Genomic DNA, 17,796 nt, shown 5'->3' on the forward strand with positions numbered 1-17,796 from the left:
TTTCTCATTCAATTAAAAAACATTTTAAAATTTGCCCAGAGAGCATAAAATATCTTCCTTTGAAGATTTTAAATATGTAAAATATATTAATTAGATCTAATTAAACTAAATCATTTAAATACTTTTATCTCTTCATATGACATTACCTATGTTTGACTATTTTTGGTAGAAGGGCTTAGAAGTAAGAAGACATCTGATTAATGGAAATTAATTTCAAGGAATTAAATATCCCCAAGCTTTAAGACAAAAACCCATAATATTAAAATTGAAATAAATTTTTCTTATAGTAAAATTATTTTTAAAAAAACATCAATACGAGTAATTAATTTGATTTTTGTAAGTTATTTGAATGTCACTGAAATATACATATAAAAAATGAACACATAAAAAATTGAGTAATTTTAATCTTTTCAGCCTTATTTTTTTTCTCTAAAACAAAATAACTTTACTCACATTTTTTCCATCCAGCAATTCCATGCACTTTTCATTTCTGTTGAAGTTACCTACTACTTCAGGATGGACACAAGTATGATCCCTGCTGGAAAGAATAGTCATTGGGACCCCTGAGTATGCTGTCCTCCGGAGCTCTCTAGTAATCTGAGCAATCTGCTTGTGTGTACGTGTCCCAAAATATATTTTTGGTATCTTGGATTTTCCCCCATGATTCTTCTTAATGGCATTTGAAGAATCTTGATTGTTTCCTTGTTTAGCAGAACAACAGCACCTAGAGCACTGACCAGAGAGCTGTACAAAAGAAAGAAAAGATAACTAATGTCTGGACGACCATAAGAAATGTTATCAAACCTCTCATAGAATCAGAACCTATAGGTAATGAATCACAACTGTCTATATATAAAGAGAAATTCCAAGATATCATTTAAAACTTGCCATTAAAGAAAAAACTACAAATTCCATTTCAAATTGGTTCTCTTTCACTCTTAAGAGTTATAAATGATATTTTCATATTTACACTGCTTTCTGACATACCACTCCACCTCTCTAATTCCAAAGGTTTTAAGTACATTTTAACTTTCCTCTTTCATCAATTATAAAAATAATAAGACAAAATTGAGGACAATTTTAATTTTTGCTTAGGCTTCAACTGAACTTCTGATATTATAATTTAGAGTTGATAATGCTGTTTTTGTTCACAGCGTAGCCCATTCAAATATCCTATAATATATGAATATTTTAAGAAGTATTTTAAATATAGCTGACGAAAGAATAAAAATATTAAGTTGAATCAAAAATAACACTAAACAACAAGTGAAGAAGGGAAAACTACTCTCTAGCAAAGGTATTAAAATTAATGCAAATTATTAATATTTAATAATATTTAATAATGAAGGCAGACTGCTTGTGTGGAACAAGTACATCTGAAATTCAATTACCTGTCCTAGAATGCAAATCCATCAGTAAAATTATCATTCAGATAGCTTTTCCTAGACAATTTTACTCGTAATTCAGTTTCATAACTGAAATAGTTACATAAATGTCTCCTTAAACACACTATATGGAACATCAGGAATATAGTCTAACATTTACCTGTTTTTTCTCTCTCCTGTTTATAAACTCAAAAATAAAAACAAAAAAGTTTAATGCTATATATTAGAACCCATGGGTTCTTAATAACTACTACCTAATTACTATATATGTATATATATAGGAGGCAGAATGCAGTCTGATTAAGAGAAATACTGTGAAATGGTTAGTTTATAGAATGGTCACTGATGGGGATAAAAAAGCTAAGTAGCACAGTAGCTTAAGAGATCTTGCACTGAAGCATTTTTGTTTAGTAGAACAAATATGCCATTTAACTGAATTTTTTTTTTTAGAAATTATAATCAGTAAGATTAGCCTTCATAAACAAATGCTAAGTCATAGCATGTTACACCACAATACTGGAGATCAAGCTGTCTTTTAGCCTCAACTCAGTGGAAAAGCAAGTTCAAATTACTCCCAGTCTCGCTCAACCTTGTCCGCCATTAAATATTACAATACATGATAGAATGGATGTAAATGTGACCCTTCTGGAACTGTCACTCACTGGGATAAAAGGTTCACTGATGTGCCAAATAAATAGTCAGTCAAAGCAGATAAAGTTACAGCCATGCTGGAATTGTTACATTCCCCTCTCAGGTTGCCAGTAACAGCAGATTTCATTACAGAGTGCTGCCACATTAAATAGCCAGTTCCAAATATCCTGCCTTCTATATTGAATAATTACTTATTCACTGAAAGGATAAAAAGAAGAGTTATGAATGGGTCTCTTGTCAACACTGAGGCAGGAAACAGCTGACATGTGGTTTATGTTACATATGTTGCAATATCTAACAATTTATGGTCACACAGAAAATGGGATGCAAATTATATCATGATATTTCTGACTGAATTCTTTTTGGCCTTTGCAATGATCACATTAATTAATTAACATACTAAAAGAATTAAGGTAACTCTAGGCAGCAGAATTAGTTTACTTTTTCATACCTTCAATCTTTTCACTCAATTATACTATTTCTGTTCCCTATAATCAGTTAAATTCATCCTGAATATTAGAATGCCAGGGCCCAATGCATCGTTATACACTATGTGGATATATTATATCCAAGCATAAAAGTAATTCAATGAAGTAGACTTTTCCCAAGGCTTAGAGATTATCTATTTTTTGATTTAACACTTTTAACATAATTTCCACTTAAAAGTTTATCACCTACACCTTTTAATTCCATTCTATATACAGAGATAAACAAAACAAATTAGCCCCCACCACAAATAATTCATTATAATTTGCAGACCTTCACATATGTATAAATACATTTTTTTTCCAAATAAAAAGGGATACTACAGTACAGCTTTATAACTTGTTGCTTTGTATTCAAACTTTTTAATTTTTAAAAGGGGTGAATTTGGCACTAATAATTTAAATAAAGGATGTGCTATCTTAAAATGTTACGCTCATAGCTGTGCTAACAAAAACAAAAGATCAAGAACTAGTTTCAGAAAATTTTTCCCACTAGAGCAGCTTTATGTAGGTACCTTAAGTTTGCTTTTCATTCCATAATTGAGAAAATTATAAACCATGGCTAATTTTGTATTAAACATGATTTTGTTTGTTGTTTTAAGATCTGAAGTGCTCTGAAGTAATTAAACCACCTATGTACTTAAGGTTGGCTCCTCGAGAAGATGATTTTTCAGTGGGTGGTTAGGCAAGTAGAGTAGAAAAAGGAAATTAAGAAAGAAAGCTGATTCTTTTACTTTTGTTATACTAAAGAGGAATTATTTCTTCAGGAGTGATCTATTGAAGTTTCCATTTAAAGGATTCAACACAATCATATTTGAGGATGGAAAACACTAAATGTTTTCCATTGAAAAAAGACATCATTTAATAACGAAAGAGAATTATTTGTACCCAAATCAGCAATTTTCAATGGTGTAAGAAAACTAGAGAAAGAATTCTGAAAATAGCAATGTCAGGAGGTCATAATATCCTCCAATTCAATTAAATGCTAACACTTTAAAAGATAGATACAACACTTTAAGAAAGATAAAACACATAGGCTCTCCAAAACCTACAATCTCTAAGACCTGTAAGTGGCTACAATGAGTGGCAGAACCAAACTCTTTTAAGAGATGGCTGCTTCTTCCATAACTAGAAAATGTCTCGAGTCCTTTTACTTCCACAAAAGGCAAGAAAACCCAACCCAAATAATAGTGTAAATCTATTATTTAAAGAGAAATACATGTGGGTGTGACAGCTGTGTTATTTTCATATATGCAATTGTAGCCAAATCAACAGTAGCCAAAACTGTTCTTAGAAGGTCAGCAACCAAGAATTTTGAGGAGATATTCCACTCTCTAACGATTTTTATCTATTACCTCTTTCCTACTATATAGACATAGATCTGAATTTCTTGAAAGGATGAAGCAAGATTATAAGATTTGATCTTTAAAGAAAGGCCAACTGCTGAGTCCTTGACAGTAGTCCTTTCACAAAGCTATAACTAGAAGTTCAAGTAGATTAAGATACAACAATGTCAACCTGAAAGTTTCATTACTTTCTCCAATCTCTCCCCACAACAACAAAACAATCACTGACTAAATACTTGAAAAACAAAAATGAGCATGGTGATTAAATAGGTTTAGAAATAGAAAATAACAAAGGAATAGTGAGAAACTTTCACTGCCAGAGAAGTAATTTTGCTAATTCATGAATCAGGGAAGCTTCTAAAAGTAGACTATGAATTAAATTCTAAAAACAGGCATAAAAGGTATATTTAATATGAAAACTAAGTATAAAGAAGTAGAGAGAAAGAGACCAAGAAAATAGCTTATTTGTATGAAATAAAGGGAAAACTAGGTTAATGAAACAGTATCTTGTACTTTTCTGTAACTTTCCTTATGTGCATGTATTGTCTTTCAACCACACTGTAAATTCCCTGAGGACAGAAACTATGTCTTGCATTTCTTTATATAACTCATTCATTGAGTTTTGAACATAACTGTAGGTTTAATTTTTTTTAATTGATAGACTGTGGCTAATGTCCCTAAACCAACTATTGTACCTATACACCACATTTTATTTACCTAACAGATGATTAAGTGATGAAGTGATGTCCTAATTTGAAGTTCTTCACATATCAAAAAGTTACTTCAAAATAAAAAGGTTAGCTTTTAAAAGAAAAAGTACAGGACAATTTGATATTTTTTAAGGCCAAAAGAAAAAATCATCTTGTTATGCTAATATTTGGGCCACTTTAGTTTTGAGTGACAAACGCATATCCTGATATATTCATTATTAATAATAACAATCATTTATTAAGGCTGTCCCTGTGCTAAGCACTTTACATGGACTAGCTCATTCATTCATTAATTCATTCAAGAAACATTAGAATTCCTGATATATCAAGCCAAGTAGAAGACAATAGTCACCTTATCTCACTAACAAAGAGTGCTTCACTCTTTAATTGTTCCATAAAGTGTAGTTTTGGAGTTTATCAATACAGTTTCACTCATGAATTAAAGAACTGTATAAAGTTAGTACTCTAAGTGCATTATTTTCTGAATACAACTATAAAATAGTCCTAAGAATAAGCTATGAAATTAATTTCATAAAAAACTACCTTAACTTATTATTAGGTGATATTTAAGTCAAATATTTTCTAACAAGAAAATATTCCCATTATGTTCCACAAGGGAAAAAAACCAAAAACTCTCAAGAGACTCTTTAGAGCAAGTGTCAACGAACTCTCTATAAAGGGCCAGAGAGAAAATATTTTAGGTTTTGCAGGCAATGTGATTTCTATCCCTATACATAAAAGTATCTTTTATGATCCTAACATAGGCAAGGATACCTTAAACAACATACCAAAAGCACAATGACTGAAAAAAAGAAAAACTCATTAAAATGTCAAATTTCTATTTAAAAGGTGACTCCCCTTTACAAAAAAAATAGTAAAAAGGCACAAACTGAGAGAAGATATTTGCAGTACATAAAACCAACTTAATATTATCCATAACACATAAAGAATTCAAACAAATCAATTTATTTTTTAAAAGAGGACAAAACCAGTAGATGGCCAAGAACAAGAAATCATAGAAAAGAAAAACTGAAAGGCCAATAAACATCTGAAAAAATCTGCTCAATTTCATAACTAATTAGGAAAATACAAATTAAAGCCATAATTAGATTCTATTTCACATCCACCACACTGGGTGTTAGAAAGCACATGAAAGCAACTCGTAACTGCTGATCCAAGTATAAATTCGCACATCCACTTTGGAGAGCAAATTGGTGACCTAGTGAAATCAAAGAAACAAATCCTCCGACCCTGCATGACACTGGTAGGTATATAGGCTAGAGAAACTCCTGCACATTAACACAGATACAATAATGATATTCTTTGCAGCATTGCTTTAATAGTGACGAAAACAAGCAAATTGTATTAACAGAGAATGGATAAATAAAATGTGGGTTTTTTTCACTCAGTGGAATACTATATATAATGAAAAAAAATAATAAAGCAGAGCTCCAAGTATCAACATAGATAAAATATCAAAAAACAATGTTGAGCAGGCTAAGTATGATTTAAATAAAATATTATTCTCCCCATAAAATTCAAAACAAATTGATGATAGGAATGAAAACATAAACATTTTTAAGTAGAGAATTAGGAATCCCCACCATGGTAGATTATCCTTAGAGCTAAGGACTGTGGTGGACAATACATTTGAAAAATGCTAAAAGTACTGCAAAGAAAGGCAAAGAAAGCATAGCACAACAAACACACTATTCTGGTTACTCTTCAGCTGCTGAATACCTAGCAGAATACCTTTCATCTCAATCCCGCTTGACCAAAAATTTTCAACCAAGTTTATTAGGAAACAGGTTCTTAAATACAATCAGTGGACTGTTACAGAGGGTTTGAATCACCCAGAAACTATAGACACAAGTTTGTGTGCATTTCTAGAAAGTGAGTCCGTAACATTCATCAGGTGCTCAAAGAAGATTATTTGGGTGACTTATTTGGGTGAGGGCTTTACTCCAAAATTTATGTCTGATTTTTATATGGAAATCAAATGGAAACAGCGTTTTCTTTACAACCAACTTGGCCAGACACATTATTCTGTAAAGGAATAAACAAGTTGACAGTGCAAACATGATTTTATAAAGATTCCTCCACTGCTTGTAAATTCATTTCTTTTGATGTTTGTTAACTACCTAATATTAACATAATTCTAAAACAGTTCAGTAATATTAATTTTTAATTCCATTTTACAGATGAAAAAAGTAAAATCTAAAAAGTACAAGTTACTACAAAATACACAATAAATTTGGGGATAGGTTGGAATTCATAATCTTAAATCTTAAATCTTTAACAGGATCATTTTCATCTACCACTTAACTTGGCAAAAAAGCAAAATATTGCTTTTATTTTATTTGAAAAGTCATGCACATAAAGAGCTAGTGGTAAAAAGCCAATGAACGTAGAATTATACTACAATCTTTGAGGCATAAAAAACAGGGCTTATTGTTAATCTTTATCAACCATTTGCTGTTGTCCAAGCCATCTAAACAGGTACTGAATGCCTGTTGTGCAAAATCTCACGTAAGCACACACTCTAGTAAGATAGCAAAACTGACATAACTATACCTTTTCCACTATTCTTTTTAAAAAATTCAAACAGCAGTAGTACTCTACTGTCAGTTTCATGATTAAACTGCACAAAGCAGCTGTTTATCCACTCACAGCAACCAGCAGGTGAACCTGATTCAATATTTATCACAGGCTTTCACAGATCACTGCTAACCAGGCAAACGTTTTAATTAAGCTGGAACTTGCTTCAAAGAGCTCATTCAAGATGTCAATCAGCAGGTAAGGGATCAGATACAGTGTCAGGTGAGAGTGTGTAATACAAATCCACAACTTTCTTCATCCCATCGCTGTAAATTAGCCTGCTCTAAAGTTCAGACTCTGATTGTAACAGACTGCCAGTCTCCTGGAATGTGTAACTGAAGTCACTCAAATTCTATTGTGAAGGTTGTAAGCAATATGTTAAACTGCAATGGGCTAGCACATTAAGACAGATCCTTTTCACGGTTGTTTTTTGATACCATAAGTGTTTGTTACCCTACTCTCCACTTACTGTTTACTTTCTTGCCTAGTGTAAATGGGAATTCCTTAACACAGTTGCCCCAGTTTCTGAAAAGTTTATATTTCAGTAGAATTAATCAAGAAAGACCCAAAGTGGTATACTCTATCGAAGTTAATACTTGAACAATCTTATTCTATAAGAATTCTCAGTTTAAGATCAAACATATAAAAATGTCCAACCTGCTACAAAGAAAAAATTCTCCTGGATTAACAGCACTTTACACAGATGTGACTTGCAATCAGTCCTGAGGTATTGTGATGAGTCACATTGACCAATTTTATAAGAAATACCTAGGGTGTTTATAAGAAAAAAAGGGGGGAGGGGAGAAGAATCAAAAGAGAGAGAGATGGGGGACCGGGGGGAAGATCTTCCTTAGAGAAGAATGTCAGCTAAAAATTTTAAGTGGAATGATCGAATTTTTTAAGTCACCATTTTGCAGCTCCCGTGTAGTAATTGATTCCTGCAAGCTACCTAAATGGATGCTAACATCAACGGTTGAAAAGTTGTTGGGGAACAAGATATTCATAGACTCCAAGTATCACCCCACAGATTACTTACTGATTACAAAAGGAAATATGCCCTTAGAATAGAGACACCTAGTAGTCACCACTTTAACAAAGTGGTCAAACTTGCCATCATCACTAGTGAGACAAACTGGCATCTTGTGCCTCTTGATGTGATATAGTAAGAAATATGCTTGTGTGCTCTTTTTAAACAAAACTGTACAATTATAAAATCTAAAAGATCAAGACATGAATCAAAAAGAACCCAGGAACAGGAAACTACAGTAAAAAGACATATATATTATTTAGTTGGTGAAAATGAATCTAACTGCATACTTATGTGCACATGTATAATATACTTCAAAAAGGCTTTTAAAAAATCCTGTCCCATACAGTTGCAGACATTTTTTCTCCTTTATGGTATTTTGATATTTTTCAAACTTTCTTCCATGAGCCTTTTAAAATGAGAAAGTAAAGTTACCCTGACATCATCTTCCACATATTGACCAAAATGCTATAAACAAAAGCTATACAAAATAGAGATTTTTGCTTCTTTCATGGGCCTTAAATTACCAGTATATAAGCCTCTAAAGCCCCACTATCCAACAGAACTTTCGGCAATGATGCAATGTTCTGTATCTGCACTATTCAATACACTTGCCACTAGTCACATGTGACTACTGAATACTTGAAATGTGATGAGGACAACGGAGGAACTTAATTTTAATTTTAACTAATTAAAATACTCACATATGGCTAGTAGCTACTGGATCACACAGTGAAGATTCAAATTATTACCACAGGTTCTATACTTAATCTGAAAAATAAACTAGAGAGAATAACCAAAATATTTTAGGAAAAATAGATGGGAAAGAATGGTGTATATTCTTATATATGTAAGAATTTAATGTATATGATAAAAGATGCTGTACTAGACACTTCTTTAGACATGTGTCCAACCGTTCATTCTGAAAACAATTCATCACCTATAGCCTCTGCGGAAAAGCTTCACCTAATATCTACATTAATAACACATGACCAGGCCCAGACTCAATCCCAGGCAGAGCAGGACCAATTAGATTCACTTTCCGAAGAACTGGGGCATTTAGACCGAGTTGATTTACTACAAGGAACACACCAGAACATCTTATGCTTTAAGGCTTCCATTTTGAGATGTCATGGTAAGCTCATATGAAAGAGGATAAGTATCCAAGAAAAACCAGTCTACAAAAAAATAATGAGAGAATTCTGTAGAGAGAGGCCGGGAAGACACACTTGAGGCCCCAAAGACAAGAGAGAAGCTACCTAAAAACTTTTGAGTTCCCATAAAAGCAGTTTAATTCCTATTTGATCTCTCTTTGAGTAGGCTTCTATTTCTTCAAGAGCAAATCACTCTGATTAAGTCAGGTGGAACTTCAAATCAGTGAGGGAAATTGTCCAATTAATATTTCGATAAATGACTGTTCGGAGAAAAATTAGTTAGATCCTGCCTCTCATCTACATCAAAACAAAACAGAAACAAACTCATAGATACAGAGAACAAATTGATGGTCACCAGATCAGAGGGGGGTTGGAGGGGATGGTGAAAAAGTGAAAGGCATTAAGAAATATATACTGACAGTTATAAAAATAATCACCAGGATATAAAAGTAAAGCATAGGGAATATAGTCAATAATACTGTAATAACTACATATGGTGTCAAATGGGTACTAGACTTACAGGAGTGATCACTTCATAAGGTATATAAATGTCTAATCACCATGCTGTACACTTGAAGCTAATATAATTGTATGTCAATTGTAACTGAAAAATAAATTAAAGAAATAATTTACTGGTGGATTAAAGATTAATATCTATAAAGTGAAACAAGGTGACTTTCAGTCAAATATGGTGAATTAGGCATACACAGTTGCCTTCCATCTCACCTAAAACACTGCTGAAATAAACTTAGTCTGTAGCTGAAGTTTCAAACTGGAAGCATGCTGATCATATCTGGCTGAAAATCATGTTTTGAATGGCTACAAAGTGTTTCATAAATTTGAACTACTTAAAAATTATGAGATGAAAATCTATAATTTGGCTTTCTTTGGAAACATGGGTCCTATATTCTTAGAGGGCAGCAATCACTGTGTTGAGCAGACTGCTACTCCGATATAAGGCATACACTAGAGATATCACAGTCCTTACAGCTTAAAGATTTTAATCACATGCACTTAAGACTCCTTCATTCACTCATGCTACCCATTGATCATTTAAGTTGGTGACCCCTGACACAGATGTACTAAAAGGCATAAAGCCACACTAACAAAGAGCACATTTATTTCACCAATAAATGAAAGAGTTCAACAAATTTCAGGAAATTTGGGAGCAAATAACTGATAAAAGAGGAGGAGAGAAAATAAGCATAGAATTCATAACAAGTATGCAAAGGGAAGTTGAGAGCCAACCTGCCCACTGGAACCCTACTTAGTCAGCAGATTCAACAGAGGAAGAGAATGATAAATAAAGCTAAAATCAGGGGGATAATCAGATTTGAAAAACAGGACAATTCACCTAATCAGCATCCCTATCTATCTCTTCCACTCTCTGATACAGAAAACAGGCAGTTAGCAGATACCAGATGTCTCTTCTCTAAAAAAAACTGAATTAAATATTTGGAAAGCTAAAGCTTCTAGGATATACTCAAGCTTAAATGCTGGTTTCCCTGAATAAAGTTCTCCTCATTCTGACTTTTAAAGGGTCCAGTCTCACAGCCAGCTCTCCAACCACCTACTACAGGGACATTGCCCTCATCATGCCCCAATAGCTAGAAAACACTGTTTATACAAAAGCTGAAAAAGCCATACCAGCTACTCAGTCCTTTTGCCTTAAATATGAACTGAAAATCAAAGATAACCAGCGTATAGGAAAACCAATAGTGTAAAAAAGAATGAGCAAAATAAAAGACATGAAAATTCACTTTGGAGGAAACTCATAATTTAGTGGTCATCTTAAAAAAAGCAATCATTACACTATTCAAGATTATAATAATACATCCTTTGAAAAGGGAACAATCACAGTATAAGAAAGAGCCCCGTGAGACTAAAATCTGCTGAAAAATAATAAAGGAATTGAAATTATCAGAGAAATAACAGAAGAGAATTTCCCTGAAATGAAGACATCTCTGAGTCTTCAATATAATAAAACCCACTAAGTAACGAGCATAATGAATGAAAAAAGACTGTCACATAAACATCCAGCAATAGGAGAATATAAACACAAATTATACAACAGCCATTCAACAGAATGCAATGCAGTCATTTTAACTGATACAGAAAAATATTAAATGACATGAAAACATAATCCCAATCTATTATTACGGAGATAATTGGACATTATTTGCCTCCTAGGTGATGCAACACTAAGCATATAGCACTTTGTGTTATTTTTAAAAAATAAAAAACAAAAAACAAGCACAAAATCAAACCTGAATCTAATTCAACCTCTAGATCTAACTACCATTACTAGAAATATTAAGATAGAGGACTATCTTAAATGACACCATGAGGATAAAATCAAATAAATCCTATATATAAGAAATCCTACAGGATTTATATATATGAGAAATAATATTATTTTTTTCAACAAATAAATGGCATCTCTCTTAAAAGAAATGTCATACATGCACCTTGTTTGGATTCTGATGTTTAAAAAGCCAACTCTAACATGACATTTTTTAAATAATCAAAGACAATGATAAACAGACTGGGTATAAAGAATTAGTGTTAAAATTTTTTAGCTATACTATTATCTTTTAAATGCCATTACTATGTTTTTAAAAGTCTTTATGTATTAGAAATATATACTAAATTATTTATGGGTAAATATTAATAGATATGTCTGCTAGATGCTTTAAAATATTCTAGTCCCTCACCCTTTCTTCAACCAATCCCCCCAAAAAAAGAAAAGAAGAAAATGGAATGGGGTAAATAAAACAAACAGGGAGGTGAAAAGGCAGAATATTAATAACTAACAGTTAAGTGCACAAGGTTGTTCACTATACTGTCTTTTCTGCTTTGAAATGAAATTTCCTTAATAAAAGATTTTAAAAATAAGGAGAGCTTACAAATTGTTTTGTTTTTTTTTCAAGTGTGTTTTTCTAGGACCCATCAGCTCCAAGTCAAATAGTTGTTTCAATCTACTGTGGAGGGCGCAGCTCACAGTGGCCCATGCGGAGATCGAACCCGCAACTTTGTTGTTAAGAGTACCGCACGCTCTAACCAACTGAGCTAACCTACCACCCTTACAAATTTTTTTATAAAACAAGTACAACATTGATCCTAAACCGAATCTAGATAAACTTTCCCCCACCAAAAATATTGAGAGCAATATCAAGAGAGCAATGAATACTGAAACAATGAATTCTAACTATAACAACAAACAGGAGTCTTGTACACGTACACACACACACACACACACTACAAGGACGAGAGCATATGTCAGGATTAGGACATCTATTAACATAGTTTAACATGTTAACATATAAAAAAATAAAATGTGAAAAATCATATTCATCTATAGTTTAATATTCTTGATGAAAATGCTGAATAAAATAAGAATAAAATTAGTCTTCTCTATCATGACAAAAATTACATACAAATATATTTTACATAATTTCCAAAAGCCAATATCATGTTTAATGGAGATAAATTAGAAGCATTCCCATTATGGTATCAAACAAGGCAAAGATGACCATATTTTCCAGTGTGCCTGGGACAATAGGTTTATATCTGTTGCTTCAGCTTAATTAATAATAATGCTCCCTACCATCTTCATTCTCAAAAAGGTCCTGGTTTGGTAAATTGTATGATCATTCTATCTGTTACTATTATTACAATTAACATTTTTTTTCTGGAGATAGTATATAAAATTACAAAGAAGGTAAAAAGATCACTATTTATAGAAGATTTGATTGTATACTTGGAAAACTTACGAAATTATTACAAATAATAAATGAATTCATTAATGTAGCTCAGTAAAAAAAAAACCCAGTAAAAGTGATTTGGTAAAAAAATAAAAATGAATAGTCTTTAGAAAATATAACAAAAGAGTTATATAGCAATAAAAAGATAAAAAATATATCTAAGTAGAAAGAGGATGTGCTAACTAACTAGATGGTGGGAATTCTTTCACAATCTGTATGTATATCAAATCACCATGATGTACACTTTAACTATCTTACAATTTTATCTGTCAATTCTACCTCAACCAAGCTGAAAAAATTTAGTAAAAATTTAAACACAACTGAAGGAACTAAAAAGGAAAAAAACTAAAGGAAACAGATCATGGTCTTAAATAGGTCATAAAGAAGTTAGTTCTCTTCCAAATAAGCTATAAAATATATCAAGAAATTTTTTTAACTAGATAGGCTCTTTTTTTTTTTCTTTTAAAGATTTTATTGGGGAAAGGGAACAGGACTTTTTTCCAAATCAAGTTATTGTCCTGTTCAGTCTTAGTTGTGGAGGGTGCAACTCAGCTCCAGGTCTAGTTGCCAGTTGTCAGTTGTAGGGCGCACAGCCCACCATCCCTACGGGAGTCCAACCAGCAACCTTGTGGTTGAGAGGACACGCTCCAATCAACTGAGCCATCTGGGAGCTCAGCGGCAGCTCAGCTCAAGGTGCCGTGTTCAACCTTAGTTGCAGGGGGCGCTGCCCACCATCCCTTGAGGGAGTCCAACCGGCAACCTTGTGGTTCAGAGCCCACTGGCACCTGTGGGAATAGAATCGGCAGCCTTGGGCGTTAGGAGCACGGAGCTCCAACTGCCTGAGCCACGGGGCTGGCCCTAGATAGGCTAATTCTAAAATACATATGTAAAACTAAACGCAAAAAAAATAGCCAAAATACTTTTTAAATAAAAGAATGAGGAGGAACTAGATACATAAAATATTGAGCTACAATAATCAAAACAGGGTAGATCAATGGAAAACAGAAAGTCCAAAACTAGAACCAGATAAAGACAGTCCCTGACTTATGATGATTTGACTTATGATAGTTTGACTGAAGATTTTTTGGCTTTATGATGGCGTGAAAGCGATACACATTCAGTAGAAACTGTACTTCAAATTTTGATCTTTACCTAGGCTAGTGATATGTGGCACAATACTTTCTCATCAGGCTTGGCAGCGGCAGCAAGCCTCACCTTCCAGTCAGGCATGCAATTACGAGGGTAAACATCAGATATCCTACAGTGTACCGTGTTGCCAAGACTTTTTGGATACAGGCATACCTCGGAGATATCGTGGGTTTGGTTCCAGACCACCTCAATAAAGCAAGTACCACAATAAAGCAAGTCGTAATCTGTTTGCTGGTAGAGGGTCTTAACCTTCAATTTGTAAAAAACATAACATCTATGAAGTACAGTAAAGCTAAGAGAAATAAAATAAGGTATGCTTGTATTGTGTTTGAGCATGTTTAAGATAACTAGGCTAAGCTACGTTTGGTGGGTTAGTTGTATTAAATGCATTTCTGACTTAACAATATTTTCAACTTACTAAGGGTTTATCGGGACGTAACACCATAGTCAGTCAAGGAGCATCAGTATACGTTGTCTACAAGAAATACACTTTAAATATAAAAACAAGTACCAATTAAAAGTAAACAGAGAAAAATATACCGTGCTAACACTAATCAAAAGCAAAAGTAGCTATACTAATTTCAGACAGAGGAGACTTCAAAGCAAGGAAAGTTATCAGAGATAAAGTGCATTACATAATGATAAAGAGGTCAATTCTCCAAGAAGACATAGCAATCCTTAACAGGTATGTAGCTAACAACAGAGTGTCAAACTATGTGTGGCAAAAACTGATAGAATTACAAAGAGAAATACAGTTGTCCTTTGGTATCCACAGAGGATTGTGTACGGGACCTACCATTGATACCAAAATCCACGGGTGCTCAAGTATCTTATGTAAAATGGCATAGTATTTGCATATAAACTATGCACATCCTCACATATACTTTATGTCAACTCTACATCATTTCTAATACCTAATACAATGTATATCATACGTAAATAGTTATCATAATGTATTGTTTAGGGAATAATGACAAGGGAAAAAAGTCTGTACATGTTCAGTACAGGTTGCATCTGCATTCAGTTCAGATGCAACCATTGTAGGCCTAACTACATAGTACATATCAGCAAAAATGCAACTTTTTTCCCAAATATTTTCAACCCGTGGTTGGCTGAATCCATGGATATAGAACCCCTGGATACAAAAGACTGACTATAGATAAATCCGCTATCATAGTTGATGATGTCAACACTCCTCTATCAGATATGGACAGACCCAGCAAGCAGAAAATTAGTAAGGACATAGTTGAACTCAACAACACCATCAATCAACTGGATAAATTAACATCTATAAACTACTTAATCCAACAACAGTACAAAACACACTCATTTCAAGATCACATGGAACATTCACTAAGACAGACCACATTCTGGGCCAGAACATACTTTAATAAATTAAAAACAAAATAGAAATCATGCAATGTCTGCCCTTAGACCACAATCAAACTAAACAAGAAATCGGTAACAGAAAGTTAACTGTAAAAATCCCCAAATATGTGAGGCTTAAGCAACACACTTCTGAATTAACACCTGGGTCAAAGAGGAAATCTCAAGAGAAACTGTTAAAAAGTTTAAACTTAATGAAAATGAAAACGTAACGTCAAAATATGTGGTATGCAGCCAAAGCAGTGCTTAGAAGGGAATTTACAGCATTGAATGCATATATTAAAAAAGAAGATCTAAAGTCTATATGCTAAGTTTCCACCTTAGGAAAGTAGTAGAAGAGCAGATTAAGCCCAAAGTAAGCAGAAGAAAAGATATAATAATAATCAGAGCAGAAATCAATAAAATTGAAATCAGTAGAGAAAAATCACTGAAATCAAAAGCTGCTTCTTTAAAAAGATCAATAGGGTGGCCGGGTGGCTCAGTTGGTTAAAGTGTGAACTCTGAATGACTGGGTTGCTGGTTCAATTCCCATATGGGCCAGTGAGCTGCACCCTCCACAACTAGATTGAAGACAAGCTGCCGCTGAGCTGAGCCCCAGGAGAGGCAGCAGGATAGCTCAGTTGGTTAGAGCACAAGCTCTCAACAACAAGGTTGCTGGTTCAATTCTTGCTTGGGATGGTGGGCTGTGCCCCCTGCAACTGAAGATTGAAAATGCCGACTGGACTTGAAGCTGAGCTGCACCCTCCACAACTAGATTGAAGGACAACGACTTGAAGCTGATGGGCCCTGGAGAAACACACTGTTCCCCAATATTCCCCAGTAAAATTTATTAAAAAAAAGAAAAAGATCAATAAAATCGATAAGCCTTTAGCCAGGCTAACTAAGAAAAAAAGAGAAGACAAACTTTACTAGTATCAGAAATGAAAGAGGGGACATCACTACAGAGCCTATGGACACTAAGTATAACAAAGAAATATTATAGGGGCGGCCAGTTGTCTCAGTTAGTTAGAGCACGATTCTCATGACACCAGGGTTGCTGGTTCGATCCCCACATGGGCCAGTGTGAGCTGAGCCCTCCACAACTGGACTGCAACAGCTTAACTTGGAGCTGACGGGTCCTGGAAAAACACACTTAAAAAATATATAGCTGAGTCTTGTGGGTAGCCGGCTGCAACAGCTTAACTTGGAGCTGACGGGTCCTGGAAAAACACACTTAAAAAATATATAGCTGAGCCTTGTGGGTAGCCGGCCAGGGTCTCCTGGTGACGACGATGGCGGGGGATGTGGGCGGTCTCAGCTATACGGATTCCGAGCTGCTGCTGCACCCGGAGCTGCTGTCCTAGGAGTTCCTTCTCCTTACGCTTGAGCAGAAGAACATAGCTCTATTTTTCCGTGAAATGTTTTAATGAGCTCGTTTTAGTTTCCTCACCCCACCTTGCTGGGGTGTGTCACTGGCTGTCCTGGAATCACACACACTGTACGTACATACTGACGATGATGTCAAATGTAATTTATTTTAATTTAACATTTTTACAATAAAACGAGATGAAAAAAAAAACATATATATATAAAAAGTTTAAAAAAACTGTGCTCACAAATTTGATAACCTAATGAAATGGACCAATTCCTTGAAAGACAATTTGCCAAATCTGACACAAGAAGAGACAATAAGAATAGGCCTAGATATATAAGAATTAAATCAATAACTAGTAACCTAAAATGAAAGAACCAGACCCAGATGGATTCACAGTAAATTCCACCAAATTGAAGAAAGAAATTATACCAATACTCTACAATCTCTTTCAGAGGACAGAAGCAGAAGGAACACAATTTAACTAGCTCTAGAAGGCCAGCATTACCCTAATATCAAAACAAGACAAAGACATTAAAAGAAAAAGCACTAATATCTCTCATGTACACAAATGCAAAAAGCCATAACAAATTATTACAAAATCAAATCCAACAATGATAAAAAATATATGCACTGAAACCAAGTGGATTTATCCCAGCTGTGCGAGGCTGGTTCAACATCTAAAAAAAAATCAATGTAATCCATTATATTGATATGCTAAGAAAGAAATATCACATGATCACATAAATAGATATAGAAGAAGCATTTGAAAAAATCCAACACCCATTCA

General features: G+C 33.8%; 1 protein-coding gene across 4 annotated transcripts in view; it reads right to left on the minus strand.

Annotated features, from left to right (window-relative positions):
- BRIP1 (BRCA1 interacting helicase 1) overlaps window positions 1-17,796 on the minus strand; it is a 155,604-nt gene that overhangs the window by 104,457 nt on the left and 33,351 nt on the right. For all 4 annotated transcript variants that reach the window (XM_033091772.1, XM_033091770.1, XM_033091769.1 and 1 more), the window contains exon 7: window positions 454-744. In XM_033091772.1, coding sequence (XP_032947663.1) covers window positions 454-744 — 291 coding nt within the window. The remainder of the gene's footprint in view (window positions 1-453; window positions 745-17,796) is intronic.

Source organism: Rhinolophus ferrumequinum, chromosome 21 (assembly GCF_004115265.2).
Source record: "Rhinolophus ferrumequinum isolate MPI-CBG mRhiFer1 chromosome 21, mRhiFer1_v1.p, whole genome shotgun sequence".
Taxonomy (NCBI): domain Eukaryota; kingdom Metazoa; phylum Chordata; class Mammalia; order Chiroptera; family Rhinolophidae; genus Rhinolophus; species Rhinolophus ferrumequinum.